Source organism: Anolis carolinensis, chromosome 2, assembly GCF_035594765.1.
Source record: "Anolis carolinensis isolate JA03-04 chromosome 2, rAnoCar3.1.pri, whole genome shotgun sequence".
NCBI classification, from domain to species: domain Eukaryota; kingdom Metazoa; phylum Chordata; class Lepidosauria; order Squamata; family Dactyloidae; genus Anolis; species Anolis carolinensis.
Genome location: NC_085842.1, coordinates 91083714 through 91101533, shown reverse-complemented (window position 1 = coordinate 91101533; position 17820 = coordinate 91083714). Strand labels below are relative to the sequence as shown.

General features: G+C 35.9%; 1 protein-coding gene across 6 annotated transcripts in view; it reads right to left on the bottom strand.

Moving 5' to 3' along the window:
- The window catches only part of ebf1 (EBF transcription factor 1), a 448211-nt gene that overhangs the window by 21519 nt on the left and 408872 nt on the right, over positions 1–17820 (bottom strand). For all 6 annotated transcript variants that reach the window (XM_008114800.3, XM_008114803.3, XM_008114801.3 and 3 more), the window contains 3 exons: positions 3267–3332; positions 1678–1855; positions 580–759 (listed from right to left, as the gene is read on the bottom strand). In XM_008114800.3, the coding sequence (XP_008113007.1) occupies positions 580–759; positions 1678–1855; positions 3267–3332 (424 nt within the window). The remainder of the gene's footprint in view (positions 1–579; positions 760–1677; positions 1856–3266; positions 3333–17820) is intronic.

Genomic DNA, 17820 nt, shown 5'->3' with positions numbered 1-17820 from the left:
TTTTTAACAAGATGGTGTGGAAACTATGGGTCTCAATTCACACATTTAAGTAGTCTGTCTAGAAAATGCTACAGTTTTCTCTGGGTCTAAAAGGAAATCGCCACTCTTTCACTGAGGTTTGTAATGATGTAGCATTCTGAAACAACAGATGTTGACTTGATTGATTCTTGAACATGAGATACTTGGACCCCCATCTAAACTTCCAAGGGCTGTGCCTTTAAAACTATAGTGAATATAAAGACTATCATAATAGAATCACAGAGTTGGAAGAGACCTCATGGGCCATCCAGTTCAACCCCCTGCCGAGAAGCAGGAAATCACATTGAAAGCACCCCCGACAGATGTCATATATCAATATCAATGATACAAAGTACAATTTCCAAAAAGATTCAGATAAATTGCATTTGTCTGCATAAATATGTAACCAACAAAGCCCATGATTAGTCAAAATGAAGGGCTTTTGGGTTCTTTTTTCTAAAGTAAGGCACAATGAATTCAGTGAGGTTTATAATCTGGTAAATATGATTTGGATGTTAGTCTTAGGGATATGGTAATAAATTGTACAACATGAATACATACTGGCATAGGGAGAATTGGCAGCAGATCCATTCAAGAAAGTTGGAGATCCACCTAAATTGGACATTCCAGCATTTCCATAACCATTCATGCTTGTCGTGACTGAGTTGTAGTTTGACTGCTGTGGAGTAGTGCTTGGCACATAACCGTGAGGTGACACGCTGCTTGAGTTGCGAGTAAAACCTTTGTAGACATTCAAAAAGGTATAACAGTTGGTAATTTCAAAACATTCCAAACTCTGCTAGCATGAAAAAATCAATAGAAAATTACATTTTGTAGCAAAAGATGAAGGAGCAGAGATTACATCCATGTGTAAATATTTTATTACTTTTTAAAATCTGCTCACTAACCCTTGTACATGGTCCTAGAGATCCTTAATCAGATTGCTAGTTTATATGTAACAATTTCATTGCTTTCATCTTGTAGTGCTTTTTACATCAGTTTGTTTAGGGATAGAATGAACATCTGAAAAGATTTGAAAAGCAGCTAAAAGACATGTTTCAAGAAATGAAATATGAGTAGAATGACGAATCTTTGTGGTTCAAGTCTTCTTGTATACAAAAAATCCAGTGTGCATAAAACAGCATTTTTCTACAGGAAAGATGATTTACTGAACAAAAACAATATTTCTGCACATATTATTTGCCGTGCAGAAAATGCTTTTTTCCCATTCAGAAAGTATTTTCTTCACAAAAATACCATATGGGTTTTTGGCACAGAATAAATCTCCAACTAGACATATTAAAGAATCTATGAAGAATACATTTTCTACAAATAATATTTTCTGCACAGAAAATTCTACTTTCTGCTAAAAAAATGTGAATTTTGTCCAGATTAGTTAACAATCTTTTGGTTTGCACAGTTTTTAAAAACATTATTACAGTGAGAAGAAATAATTCAAATTACTTGTTGCTTCCTTCAAGAACAAAGTGATCAAAATTATTTCCCTACTTTTGTTTAAATACACTTATGTTGCAGGCATTTTGAATTGGAAGCTCCAGTGTGATTAAAAATTGTGTATTGTTTTAATGAAAATAAGCAAGCTATTATATCTTTTACTGGCCATGAATTATCTCTTAAGGGAGAAAATCTACTGCTTACCCTGATTTGTAGCCTGTGAGGCTTCTGAAACATTTACTGCTAGCTGACCACTAAAGGAGTTCACACCCATCATTCCTGCATGGACAGATGTGTTGCCGAGTGCTGGGAGTTGGTTGTGATTGCGAGGGACGCTGTAGAGTGCTTCTGCAATATCAGCTGCTCTTTTCAGTATTATTTCCTAGAAAAAAATTCAAAGAAATGTAACACAGTAATCAAGAGATAATTCATGGACAAATTAATGAACCCTACAATAATGGAAGTCATATCAAACTCACATCTAAATATAACGTGACTGGAATGAGTTGAGTACTTAATAAATTAAATGTTATGCCCTGATCCATTCAAAGAAAGCAATGAGTGAAAGTGGATTGTGTTGTTATGTAAACTATCTCAGCCGTAGACTTATCACAATTTCTCATGTTTCTGTATAATTGGAACCTAACTTACAAACATGAGTCATGCAAGTATGCAGGTGTGCACAATAAAATAATATAAAACTATAGAACAAATAAAAGAGAACACAATCTTTACATGTCAATAAATGCAGTTTTCATATGCTAATTATCTATAGACAAAGAAGATGTTGCCCTTTTTTTAGACTACAAATAGCATATTAAAGTACATTTTAAATTTAACTTTTACTAAATGATAAAACATACTACCCTGTTACACTTGTACTGATGAAAATACATACATTATTCTTACAAATTTATGAAGCTCCTAGTTAAAAATGTAATGTGGAATCAGCCATGGTTTCAGCTAGGACTGCAGAAGTAATTACAAGTATTAAATGCTGGACAAATTGAATCCAATATATAGTTGCCAAATGGGTACTATTTGCTGAGGTTATTTAGGCACTGTGATGCCTAGAGAAGGAGCGCCTTGCTGTTGACTAAGCTGTTCCTGCCACTTAGCCATGAATTCTGCCTCCTGGATGACTTTCAGGGTCTCTTGCCCCCCCCCCCCCCAACCACGTGATTCCCAACTGGCCTCATTCATCAGGTCCTCAAATGCTCACCCGGCCCCCTGGTTTTGAAGGCCTCATGAATGAGTTCTGTTCGTCACCAGTTGGTGAACTCACTAGCCTTGGCTTGACAGAGGGGCATGGGTACCCAAATTGCCTCATTCATTCTGTCTGTTTTCCTGGTGCACCAAGCCTGTTCTGTTGGGAACATCACATTCAACAGCAAATTCATAGTTTGAAATGAGGTGTGTATTACATTCGGTGGTGCATTATATTTTTCAGGCTTCCTATATTGGGCAGGAAGTACTTTCTAGATTTTAATATGTGTTCCTTATTTGTGGGTATCTTCCTGGGCAGGTGCACTTCTTCACAGTGAAAGGTAATTGCTTGGTTCAATATAAACAGAATATTGAAACTCCAAATGAGTTTATTAAATATGTTTTGTGCATTGACCTTCTAATGAATAGTCATCAAAAGATAAATAATTTGATTTGTAATTTGAAAAACAATCTGCTTTTTAAAATATTTATTTTTGAAAATAAAATACATGTCTCTATAGGTTACTGCTATGTAAACAATGCCAACATGCTAGTATTAAGAGCTACTTTATGAAGAATATATTTACCTGGTTGTTATGTGGCATGCCATAGAGTGCTTCTACCAGATCTGCCGCCCTTTTGAGTATTACCTCCTTGAAGGAGAGAGGAGGAAAAATTAGTTCTTCAAATAGTCCATCAAATACTAAACAAAACAATATTGTGTATTTCTAAAATTGTATCCTCAATTTCATCTTTATTATGCAACGGGTTAAAAGCAACAGTAAAAACAATAGTGAATTCCAAATGTTGTTAAATCACAAGTTCAGTGATTTAACTAAAAGTTAAAAGGTGAAACTTGTTTGTGCTGCAAAAAAAAATCCTGTCAGTTTTCTTCTGTCTGTATGATAAGCCATTTTGTAGGTTTATTGTGGAAGATGACCTATAGTTATTTGTTAGATTAACACAATCAATTTCATTCGAAGTATGTTACAAATCCCCCAATTTGTTTATTTTGTTCCTAAATTCATGTTACAGAAACAGTGACCTTATCAGATCATCTATCTCTAGAACACAGTTGATCAGATAATGTAATGTCCAACTTCTTCGGCTTATTTCCCTTTATCTTAGGTATCACAATCAGATATTCACAATAATGTATGAAAGAACAGAAAAGGTTTTAAAAACAAACATCAATAATGCAGAGGGATGTGTATACAAATATCTGCATGGTAGCCCATTCAGAATAAATGAAAGATATTCCTGTAGTTTGGGCATAACACTTTAATTCTTGCTTCTCCATTTGCACATTTGTTTATTTCTGTTATACTCCTCAAGTAATTTGCTAACAACTTTCTGAATGCAGATGTACACCCCAATGTGTGTGTATGTATGCATGCATGCATGTATGTGTGTGTGTGTATATACAAATATACACAAACACATATTGAAGGAATACATTTTAATGTGTGTTTTTATATGATGATTATGTGTTTTTAGAAATATTGTAACCCACCTCAAGCCATGAGGAAAGGCAGGGAAGAAATAGAATTGTTGTTGTTGTTGTTGTTGCTGCTGCTGTTGTTCTTATAATTTAAAAGCACAAAATGAAATCTGATAAGGATGGGGAATAACTTTGTAGATATCAATATTCTTGATGACAGAATCCATTCCAACAGCATGCAAAACCAAATGATTCTGAGCATGACACACATTTGTAAGCCTTGCTGTATGTTTCAGATAATTAAAATACATACAAAATCATGTGAACATTTTAAAAATCCAAACAGATAAAATAAATACTATTCAAAACTAACTTCAGTCAACAATGAAATGCATATAAAATGTGTGCATTAGCTGAAGAAGACTTGTAACCTGATGCAAATAGCAGATAGGATAAGAAGGCAGATGGAATTGGGAGAAACATAGTGAAATCAATATCCAAAGATTATCATATCCATACTATTTGCATAATATCATGGGCCCCTTCGGATGTGCGGCATGTAAGAACACAGGAGAATCAGAACAGGGATAATAAAACATATTTGTAAATTGAAGCCCCCCAAATCTCCCTGACACAGAGTGGATTTTCACTGGCTGGGTTTAAAAACAAACAACTAATCAGGCAACTTAAAATATGGTTTTATCTCTTCAGATCCAACTACATAAAAACAATAAAACAGAATACAAATAGATTTCTTCAGGTGCCTCACAAAACTAAATGAAACATTAAAAAATGAATTTTTGATAAAGTTGAAAAGTTTTACCAGGAATGTTTTATACACTAGCTACATTTTCTAACTAAAAGAAGCAGTAATGTTCAATTTTCAAATGCTATAGTCTATGATCAGAAAATAGAGATATAATTGCATTCATTTTGCTGTCACCATAACCTCTTCAAAATCCTAGAACAACTCTTCAGATGACAAGCTTTTAGATGCATATTAGCATTTTTTCAATTTAAAATTCTCTACACTATATGATAAAATAGTTGGCATATTTCAGTAGATACTTATGACATACAAGATGTCCTAAATTTTAACATGAGATGGCTGTGTGTGTGTGTGTGTGTGTGTGTGTGTGTGTGTGTGTGTAAAATCTACAATAAACATTTGGTGTTTCTTAAAACCACTGCATAGTCTCACAATTTCAGAATGCACAATTCAATTGTTTTTTTTTTTTCGCTTTCACACACAGCCGTGTGCATTATATAATTGATGGACTCTGAATCAATACAATTCTGAATACTATTTTTGAAGAGATCACTAGCTGCAGCCTTTGTCCTTTTCTCTGCATCTTGACCAAAGCACTAAATAATTTAAAAGGCTATGAACTGAATGCACACGATATCCATGTGGAATCAGGCCATGCTTCTTTAGCTGAGCCACTAAGAATGGCAATAAACTCTGTCTTCCTTGTAAAGGATTAGAATTCTAGAGTAGGGGAGCAGAACTGTTTGTCAGATTTGACTTCCTCAGCATCTTGTCCAGGAAAAACAACTTTGGAATTGTAAAGGTCTTCCAAGTAAAATCAAAGTCTGGTGCCACACTACTATCAGTGTTTGTAAAAAAAAAAAAAAAGATCAATTTCCTCATAGTATTAGTTGGAACTAAAATGATTCTTGTTCAATTCTGAGCAGTTTAATTCACCTGAAGAGAAATCTTCAGAAAAAAATAGTTTGATATCACTACAGCCTCACTATAGCCTCAATATCATAACATAGAAATTTCATACTTCAGTTCTCAAATAAAGAAGCTGTTACTTAATAAGCAAACCACAATGAAAACAGAAAGATAATTTATTATTGGAGTACACTAAATATGTGACATCACAGTTTACAGCTACTTTATGCTTGGGATGTCTTTTAAGTAAAGCAATAGCCTATCTGTTTAATGTTTTCTTAAACAACATCGCTGCATAATAATACCTTCTTTGCATGTGAGATTTTGAGGTTAGGCAAGGTAAATGTTACGCAAAAACCTCTTTTGTTAGATAATTGTAAGCTACTCGAAAGATGATCAAAGCATCAATATTCAGCTTAAGAAAACACACAGTGATAAGTATAAATTCAAGCGCTTTCCATTCCCACTGAGTTACCATAACTAATGCTGTCATTACTTCAAACACACAGCAGCACCAAAAAGTCTTCTATAACTTACAGAAACAGAACTTGCAAGGTGCTTGAATTGCGGTGACCAGAAAATTGTTCTCACCTCCATGTCATTACGTTCCCAGTGAACCAGCCCCCGAGCGTGTTTGTGTTCGGGATCTAATATATTGCCTTTCAATCAGAGCTGAGAGCCACTGAACACATAGACAGAACATGACGAGCAGGTCAGGAAAGCAATAAAGATTTTACAGAGCTGTCCAAGGTGCTAAATTTACTCAATAATGGGTTTGGCACCATAGTGTTAACCTCTCATTTACTACCAGTTTGAGAGACTAAATTGAAGTAGCTGACTTCATTTACCTTGAAATGTATATTTTATGACATTATGTAAGTAGATTGAAAGGGCACTGCAGCTTTAACAATTTAAGGGCTAAAGCATGTTTAAGCTGAAGCCTCGCTATTTATTGTATATTGCACTTAAAGTATATGGAATATTAAAATACACTGATTAAATTTGCAAATGGTGTTATAAGAAGGATAGCTAATATAAAAAAGATGTATGCTTTGGAAAATGAAGGTGATATTGTCCTACTGAAAGCAAGCATGGGGAGGGAGGCAGAGATACATGAAAAGCCTGTCCTTAAGCAGACACTGAAGACAAGTATAATAATATACATTGCAATTTAGAATTTTATTTTAGAGAGTAAAGTTAAGACCCTCCAAAGTGCGTTAGAAATGTTATTACTCTACTACTCTTAAAGCCATGCAGCATCTTTTATAGAAACATTGTTATGAATATAATTCTACGTGATGGTTTCTGTCACCCTCTAAGGAAGCAAAGCCATAACTATATCCCTTTTCATATTTACTTTCAAAGAATTATCCAGTTCTGCTTGCTGACCAATTGGTGATTTAATTAGGCCGGATGCAATAAACTGGATTGAAAAATGCACCACTTTATTTAATCGACCTTATTGTTATCTTCTTGAAAATGGGTGGAGCAACCTACTGTGAGAGCAGCTGAGGCAGATGGTCTATTCCCCAGATCCAAAGGACAGGTTGTTACCCAAGTGGTCTGTAAATGGATGACCAACCAGAGGTTCCCTCCTCTGAATCACAGGACTTAAAATATTGGTTTCCTCTCACTCCCTATCTTCTTAGTCACAGGACCTAAAGAGGCAGTTCCAGTGGAATCTTCTTCAACTAAAGAGCCTATAGGTGCCCACCAAACTCATACATCTTCCCCCACTACCTGCCAAGTAACCTCTGATTTAAGACACCATCCTGAGCCAATTGATCAAGTCCTCAAATGGCAGAATAGAGTAAGTGAAAAATGGGGAAGAGAAAAGGGGAAAAAAATCTCCCCAGCCTCAAAGCTCACACTGTAATAGAGATGAGAGATTGAACTGAAGCCAGAAGGCAAAGAGAAAGAGTAGGGGGTGGAACAATCTAGAACATCCATACCCCACCCACTCACTCATTTCCTTTGAGGCCAATAAACATGCTTCTCCCATAGCACTGCTGCATCAGATGTAGAGGGAGGGAGGAGTAATCTATTTGCTTCATTAGTTTTCACTAATGAACACTATGTAACTGACTTTTCAGTCACCAGCCACAGGACTGCATGGTTGGTATAATTACTTATTGTATACTTTCAAGTATATGTCTAGAGATTTTAGTCAAAAGTCATCACAAAAAACTTTGTTCAACATATCCATGTGTTAAATGTAAGCACTTGGCCTTAATTCTTATAAAAAGGGAAACTATATCTAAAAGGAGTGGGAAAAGGCAAGAGCTTAGTTCATCCCTGGGAGAATTTAAAGGAAGGACTGACTCCCCCCACTCTCTGTGCCATGGCACCACTTCTGGCCTTTTTGAATTCCTGGGCAGAAAAATGGTGGCAGTAGCAGGCAGGAAGAGCTGGCACCCAGGCAGTGCTTGCAGCTTCCCCTCTTTGCAACATGACCCTTTCTCAACTTTGAAAGAGTTACGACCTGTCTCCAACTAAAGCAAAAATAATTGTATTGCTAGTTCAGTACTTGAAAAAACAATGAAACAGAAGCAGAGGAAACCAATGAACGAGTACCTGGAAGTGGAACAATCCTTTTAGAGCTATTATATTATTCCCGGCTTAATATTTCAACATTATTTGGTTTTTCCCCCTGATTTCTACACTATTTGGTTAGGAAAACTAGCAGAGCATGCACTGGAAAGATGTACATTTATTTCAAAACCATTATGAAGATGTATTCTAAAATTAGGTGAAATTCAAGTACCAGAATCAAGAAAAATTTTTCCAGCAAAGACTGAAGTCTCCACAGATGCAGACTCAACCTCCTACAGAAAGTTATTTTTGAAAAATTTCCCAGGGACAACCAGCTTGGACTAAAACAGTTTAAAATATTGTGTTATCTTAAAAACAAAATACAATAAAACAATAATTTGTGGGGAAGAAAATAGATGTACATCATGATTTGTTTTGTATTAATCAAAGTAGGGAAGCAGAGAGATCCGACAATTTGTTAGTCAAGCTCATATCAGAAATAGAAAGTAAATCTCATCCTCTATAATTTGCATTGATTTTATCATGTGAATGAATTCTTTCCAATATGTCATTGAGATTTTTGTTACATGTACTAAGAGAAACAAACACTTCCTTTTCTTTCACTTAGGGGCTATTCTCATACAAACAGTGATGCACACCATGAGGTATAAAAGTCAATTCAGTTGTCACATTGTGTGAGATACAACAATGATGCAGACAAGGAGCTATTACTGTGACAGAGATATTGTTGTGAGGTTTGAAAGTTAAAATTCATAGAAACACCACATCTGCTTTAAGGCTTCTATTACAGCAATAGCCCAACTTTATTTGTTCAGCTTTTGATGTGTATAATGCCACTGAGGAATCATCAAAGCATGAAACTTGCTTTTAAAATGAATTATAATCTTCTATATGAATGCCCAGTGCTTTGTTGGCTGAACCACTTTCCTCAGAATGAAAACCATTTTCCTCATATGGTTCACTGGGGTCAAATTTCATCATGACGACAATATTTTGTGCCTTTTCCTAGTAATACATGCTACAACATTCATGCCAACCTCTGCTTTCACATTATATGTTCACATGGGTGAAAAGAAAGGTACATGTGGACCTTAAATGTAAATGATCTCAAGAAATTTCAATGGGTAATTTGATAAAGGAAGCATCTTTTGTTTTTGTTTTTCCAAGCAAAAGCTTTCAGTTCGATATGAAGCTTATCAATGTCCTAAAGCACTACTATATTTTTAGGGATATGCTGTTCTACCAAATTATGAGGCATTTATTTAGTCTAGGTATCATTATCTTCTAATGCTCTATTAATGTTGCACTGTAACAAAGATAAAAAATTGAGATATCATTCATCTTCTGCAAAAGTGCTTAATGAAAATGATGTCATTTATAATTGCCGTATTTCCATTTTTCAGTTATATGTTCTGGCTCCTAGTGTCACATCTCATGACTCTTTTGAAGTCACGATCAGTTATATGTTGCATATAACAAGGGGAAACGTACATTGAAAAAAGTTTAAAATCATAATGTTATAAAATCTATATAGAGTAATGCGTGAACCAATACTATAAAATTCATCAATGAGGCTGAGCTGCAAACCTTCATTTGCTAGCTTTTTAACACTTATTATGAAGATAACCTCCCCCTTTAAAATCAGGATATAATTTTTGTTCCATTCCGCTAAAGGTTTTAAAAGAATGAATATACATACTTTATTAGAGAAGATATTTATTCATTGTAAATTTCAGGGGAAAGGAGAGCTTTTTTAAGTGACCCTGCCAAGTAGAATTTTTGCAGGGATGAAAAACATTTGGACCTATTTCACACAAATACATACACAACGGAGAATGTTATGCTCTTTTCTGCACAGAAAAAGCAAGTTTCCTGTGCAATAAATATACTTTTCTCTGTAGAAAACAAAAATTCTGTAAAGAAAGTACTGCACAAAAGTGTGGATTTTTTTACAAAATATATCCCAAAATGTGCATTATTTGATGGCTTTTAACCCGTGGAGAGAAAAATAATGAAACTGGTCATTCTTGCCCACAGTAATGAACATTATAAAGTTCAGTATTCAAAATTATACTTAAAATAAAGAAGATGAACTAAAGTAAATTTATACATTGAAGACAGTTAATCTAGATTCTAATTTCATGCTTGAGGATTTCTAGTTATATCTGATGCATACTTATCCATGGACTTACTAAGAACTTTTACACATGCACAGCAAAATATACATCCTTTTATTATAGAGAAAGATAACTTGCATCTCCCTGTAACTGTTCCCTTCGTGTAACTAAATAATGAGATCCTAAGTGCTTTGTCTCTTAATCCATACATACAGGTTATCTGAATATTGTAGGATGTAGATTGAAAATCCACACCTCACTGATACAGGTAACTCTACCTTCTCCTATTAAGGGTTTGAAATGGATGCAGAAACATTAAAAACTAATAATGTTCATTTGATTTTCATTTTTTAAAATGCCTTTTGTGAATTGACATCATAGTAACTACAGTATTATAGCGTGATTATACACAAACAGATCATGGCTTTTCAGTTGAAAATTGTATAAACAATTAAAAACGCTATATATGAACTGGGAAGGCAGGAGGAGGAAATGTGAACAAGGGAAACAGTCTAATCAACTATTCCCCTCTTGTAGCAAATGAAAAACCAGAACAAGGACAAAATGAGTAGAAATCGTACCGATAACATAACATATAATCTAATTAAGAGGTGGTAGAACAGAAAGGATAAAACAAGATGTAAAAAATAAAAACAAAATATATCTTAATAGCTAAGCATTCACGAAGTAATATTGGAAATCCACTACTGCTCTAGAAGTTGAACAATAGACTCAGGACATTTGTAGTAATTTCCCTCCACATTTGCATAGAACCATTTGGTGCCAAGTACAGTAAGATCCCCTTGTCCACAGGGGGGATTTTCAAAACTCTCCATAGGTAACATGATATTATCTTATTTTACGCAAATCCCTTCCCATTTCCCCCCTTTTTATTTTTATTTTATTTTTATTTTGTTTTTCTTTTCCTCTTCTCTTCTCCCTCTTCTCTCTTTCCTTCTCTTTTCCCCCTTCTAGACTTCTTTAAATCTGCTATTTCTTTCATTGGGGGACTCACAGGGGTGTTACTGTGTTGTTGTTGTTTTGTAAAGTCTTTGTGTATCATAATCTTCTTGGAAAGCACTAATAAAAATATTTTTTAAAAATTTTTTTCCATAGATGCCTGAAACAGCATATGCAATGTTCCCTCGCCACTTCGCGGTTCACTTTTCACTCTCTCACTGTTTCGTGGGGTTTCTTTTGGTCCAAAGCACTCTCAGAATGTCTTGGACCTTAATGCTATCCAATTAAAAGTGGTATCTATCTATTAAACTAACCAATTAAACAACACAAAGCAACTCACGGAGGACTAGGCCGTGGTGGCGCCTGCCTTTCGCACATGCGCTCTCGCCCCACCCCCTCTTCTGGGAAGGCTTCACTGGCTCCCCGGGAATCCTGGGATTTGCATGTTTATAGCCTTCTCTGCCAAATTGCTGCCCACCTCACCAAATTAAAACAACTACAGTGCAAAACAGGCTTGCGAAGCAGAGAAAGGCCACCTAACTACTAAAATAAGGTATAAATATTAAAATAAATATAGTGTCTCTACTTCTCAGATTTTCACTTATTGCGGGTGGTCCTGGAATGAAAACCCCGCAATAAGTGAGGGAACACTGTAGTACTGAACCTCTATACTTTCAACTTTTCCTTTGGTGCTGCCTCAACAGATGCTTGCACAACAAGAACAAGAAAAGCAGGTTTGCTCCTTCCTCTTTGATACAAGCATACCATAGAAAAAGAGAGACAGTTCTATGAACAGTAACCATGAGTAACTAAAATAGTAGAAAATAAACCTTTGGATAAGAATATTAAAACAGATAATCTTTCATCTCACTTTTATTTCCTTAAATGACACTTACTTAACGGAGGGGAATTAAAGTCTCTCCAAGCTGTAATGATTTCTATAATTTTCATACAAACTGAAGACCATAGCCTATGGCTAGGGCACTAACCAAAACACTCATGCATGAATTTGCCACCTGATTTGCATTGAACCAAGCTTATAAATAAAATGCAGTAAGCATATATGAGACAGCAAAATATTTCAACATTGAAATGTAAATGCGTGCAGGCAACAAGCCATAGGTAAAGGTAAAGGTTTCCCCTGACGTTACGTCCAGTCATGTCTGACTCTGGGAGGTTGGTGCTCATCTCCATTTCTAAGCCGAAGAGCCGGCATTGTCTGTAGACACCTCCAAGGTCATGTGGCCGGCATGACTGCATGGAGCGCCGTTACCTTCCCGCCGGAGCGGTACCTATTGATCTACTCACATTGGCATGTTTTCAAACTGCATATGTGAGACAGCAAAATCTTTCAACATTGAAATGTAAATGCATGCAGGCAACAAGCCATAATATATTATAAATCAAAGTGTCCATCTCTTAGTCACAAGACTGATAATGCCATAACAGAAAAGAAATTCTTATTTAGATAGTTTACTATTCTGAACACTGATCATTAATAGCACTTTAGCCCATTGTTTTTGTCTGTCTCCAAAAATATTCCACAATGTAATTGTTGTAATCATGAGAATTTGAGTCAGGAGAATGTAAGCTGTCTGAAATTGGAAAAAACAAACAAACCCAGCTACAGCACCTGGTTGCAGAATTAGATGTTCTGATTGTCAAGAAGGTCTCAACATCCCTCACAAATACATAGATAAGGCATTGAGTATGCATCATTTATGTTCAGGTTTGCCACTGACTCTCACTGAAGGAGAATGAGACAGGTACACTTTTTGATGTGCCTACATAATAAATTGTTTTGCGTCTTCTATCCAAACACAATTTCTTTTTTATACCTCTGCTCCATACAACTTCACACAAGCCTTTTTTCTGCATTGGCACTTCTAGGAAAAGTCATTGCTCTCTGACTCCTTTATCCAACAGATAGGGAAACTTGTATCTGTGATTAAGTTTCAATGGCATGAGAGAAATGATATATAAAAGTGGCCGGGGGCAGTGCGGGATCAAGCAGGGGACAGATGGATTTCTGTGTGGGATGATAAGGGGGTGATGCAGGGCACTGCCTGTCAATTTGCCCCACTGCCCAATGAATTTGCCCCACTGCCCCACAAATGTCCCTGCTGTCCTCTGGCTTAAGGACCTCCATGTGCTGAAGTCCTTAAACGAGCACCCTGTTTCCCCCCACAGTAGCAAATATATATATATATATAAATCCAAGCAGATAACTGCAGTTTATTATTAGAAATATATAGTAGCCAGATAAAGGATGGACAGATTCTTGACTCCAGAGAAAGGAAACATAAAAAGTGTGCAATACTGGGATATGGAAGGTTCACAATGTCCTTGGGGTGGTCACTTATTCTGCTTTTTAACACACTGGAGTGGACACAGGAAGCAGTAGCGAAACAAAGGGAAATAACTCTGTGTTATGATTGTGTCCTTAGATTCTACTGTACTTTGTCCAAAATGTTCTAATAACTGGACTTGAAAACTGGAATGCAATATTTACAAATCCTTTGTGCAATGAGAAACTGCAATGTTTAAAACTGAAATGAGAAAGGAGCATACATTAAAGGAGAGCTTTGTAGCCACCAAAGATCTTGTGAGATACAAAACTCAGTTGAAGGAAGATTCTTGTTAGATGATACCCAGAGGCGGTTCTACCACCAGGCAAACTAGGCATTTGCCTGTGGCGCCAAGTTGTTGGGGGCGCCATTGAGGCAACTCCTGTCTCCTGCGGCAGAAAGGAGCCAAGGAAGACAATATGGATTTTGGGAAGCCTGTGAAGTAAGTATTGCTTATCTTACCTAACTTGGGTGAGTTAATTTAATGCATACACACTTATTTAATTGAATGTTCATTTTCTACTGTTACTTTTTAATTTATGGAGCTTGTTTTAATTCATTGGTGAGCCACTTTTGGCCCCATTTATGAGAAAGGAGGGAAATTGTTAAATAAGTCCTAGTGCCTTCATTTATAAGTACATTTTCCCAAGGATTAAAGTTTTAACACCTGTATGCAACTAGTTTAGCAGAGATATAGAATCTACACTTTCTAATGGATGTGCAAGGCAGAGATGGCAGTAATGAATGTCCAGCACTTCTGGAAAATGTCAGTTTGAGAAAATCTGACATACATTGTCAGAAATAGTTGTACTGATTCAGACTACTGGGTCATCCAACTCAGCCTCCTCCTCTGTAGGAAGTCTAGGAAGCAAGGCAAGTGGGGCTTCCTCCCTGGGGGCATCCTTGGTTGGGGGGGTGTTAGTTGGCCCTGATTGCTTCCTGTCTGGATTTCCCATTTTCAGAGTGTTGTTTATTTAGGCTTTTCCTTAATCCCGCCTTATTATCAAACATTTTTGCTTATCCAACACTTTTATTTTTCAGTGATTGGTTTTTTCTTTTGGGGGGGGGGGGCAAAATTTCTGTTCGCCTACACTTGAAAATTACCTTGGACCGGCTCTGATGATACCTAACTGTTTCACTATCTGATGTCCCGCCCTTGTTATATTGCTTTCTTGATTTTGTGTTGTACTGCATATTTTTATCTATTGTATTGGTTAATTGTACTATGATATGTTGTTTTTATATTTTGTTATATTGAATTGTCCTGGGCAAGGCCCCATGTAAGCCGCCCCGAGTCCCCGTTGGGGAGATGGTGGCGGGGTATAAATAAAGTTTTATTATTATTATTATTATAACTGTTAATCGTTTCTTTGAGGGGCTTATAAAAGTAGGAAACCCCAAACCTGATTATTTCTGACCTATAATGGTATTTTGCTACTTTTGGCAGACGTGAATGCATAAAAAATACTGCAACAGTAAAATAATATTGTGGAGGCTTCATATTAGAGTGCTTTAAAAAAAGTCTGCTCATTTGTAACCCCAACAAATGAGTACATTCACTTCCATTTTATCATAGGCATAATTTTTTCAAAAGTCTCTGAAAAGAGGTATGCTCATTAGAATAAAGGACCACTTCAGACCCAATTGAAATGAAAAGAAAGAGCACAGCTTACATCTAGATACCAAGTGGTAATTTCTAGGGAAGCATAAAATGCCAAATGTGTAACAATTATGTTTTATAACTCTGTGTTCAAAGGACTTAATAGTATTTTATTACACCAAGAGGCTTCAACTCAAGAAGACCTATTTTACTGGAGTGTTCCCTGCCTTATGTTGTTAAAGCACTTCATCAACTTACTTTCTTATTATCAGCAAGAGAAAGACATGATTAATTTTTGAACACATCTAAGGAGCCCTAAAAATCTGGCAGTAACTAATTTCACTAAGCAGATGTCTTAAGCAGTTACCCAGACCAATAAATTAAATTTTCTCAGAATATCGGGGGCATATAGAAGCACCTGGTATTAGTCCAGATAGAGCTCAGCAGTGTGGTAACAATCACTGTATTTCATATTCCTACTGCATCTTCACTCAGTGGTAACAAAGGTGCCAAGCACTGAGAACATTTGCAAGGAGGTCGAATGGGATTGGGCTAAAACAATATTATGCATTTTACCCAAGCATGGCTCAAGGGAGAAATCACATAAATCCTGGCAAAATTTTCACTGTTTTTTTTGCCCTTTATTTCATTAATTATCTTGTAATACAAACAACTGAAGGGCATTTTGACAAGCTACCCTTTGTTGGGATTTTTATAATAGATTGTAACATCCACCGGATGCATACAACTACCTAACAATTGAGAACAAAAACTAAAATTACTGTATATTTCTAAAACTTAACAAAATAAAATTAATGTGCATACTCTCTGTCATCCAGGTTATGTATGCTTTCCGTCACCTAAAATACAGATATGTTCTTTCAGATATAGTTACAGCAAAGTCAGAATGCATACATCTCTGTTTTAAAGGCAGTGTGAGTTTTCATGCTGTAATCCTTAGAGGATGTTACTGTCTGAAAGAATTATATCACTGTAAGCTAAATGACTGGTTTTTACAACACAAGTTGGGGCGGTGTTATGGTCTGAGTGAAAAAGAAAACCAATGGAAATAAAGAGAAGACATGAGATTTTGTTGGAGGTGCAGTTAATACCACCAAAGAACTTTGTTAGAAGGTTAACAAATAAATTAGTCTAAATGTTATGAAATTAATGATTTGGTTTCAAATCATATTGCAAGCAAGTTGTTCACTTCCAATTAGACTTGGTAATGTTTACTCACGGTTACAATTACCACTCTATGTGCAATAGTGTAACAGCTGCTAATTCAATAATTCTAAAAAGCCTGGTTGGGACAGGTGATTTTATAGAGATTGATCACAAATATGGTCTCCAAGTGGTCACATTCATTTCATTTATGAGAATTCTTATAAAAGAAACATTACATTCACTTGACCAAAAAGGTCTAACTTTCAAGTGTTAGTCTTAAATATAGAGTGTGAATCCTTGTGTTTCTTAGAAAAGAATTACAATGGTGTCATTGGACTGTTTCCTGCTCATTTCATAAAATGACATAAAATGATAGCAAGAAGGAATAGCCTTTTACGGTGCAGTTGGAAGCATCTTAAGAAAATTATGCAATGGTAATATTTCATCTGCATATTTCACCACATTTTTTATTTATAACATTTAGCTGCAGTACACAACAATGAAGTTTTACATGGCTGTGCTATTACGAAACTGATTTGAATGTCACAAATGACAAAGATAGAGCCTAAGCCTCATAGTTTCAAGCATATCTTCCTTGAAAAATAACTTCCAAGACTGGCAGTTCTGAAGTACTTAATTTGTAGAAGTCAGAGTATGAAAGTTGTTTTGTGAAAGAGATACTGATCTGGGACAATTGTATGGCATTGCCGTTACTGCTGAGAAAAAGTAGGGACAAGGAGAGCTGGCTGCCTGCAGCGATGGGACAATAGTTTTACACCAGCATTGGAAATGGGAAGGTTCATTACAAGGTGCATGTTATGCCTTGCATAGTCTATGGTGCATGCTGCAGTCACAAAGCAATTTCACTATTAGAGATTTATATACAGAGGTCTCACAAATGTCCTTAATCATCTTCCCGAGTACTTTGAAATCTCATGTGTGAATGCTCCCTGAAGCCCAATTCAGAAATTTTTTGGAGGCCTTCTAAAATCTGGTTGCAGCTGCACCAAGCAAAATACTTCGGACATTGAACATAACTACTAGCATCTATTTATATAGTAGAAAAGTCTGCAGATATCCTGCTTTTGTATAGACAGGCGTATTTGCAATACTTTCTTGTGGCATGGAACCCTGCATGCATTGGGTTCAAGATCCTGTTGAAGTTCTCACATATATGTGATGGTTATGTCCCTGAAAATATTTACAATGTATGCAAGAATGGCCAGATATGTGGCTATCTGACATATGTGCTAATCCACATTGAAAGAACATCCACA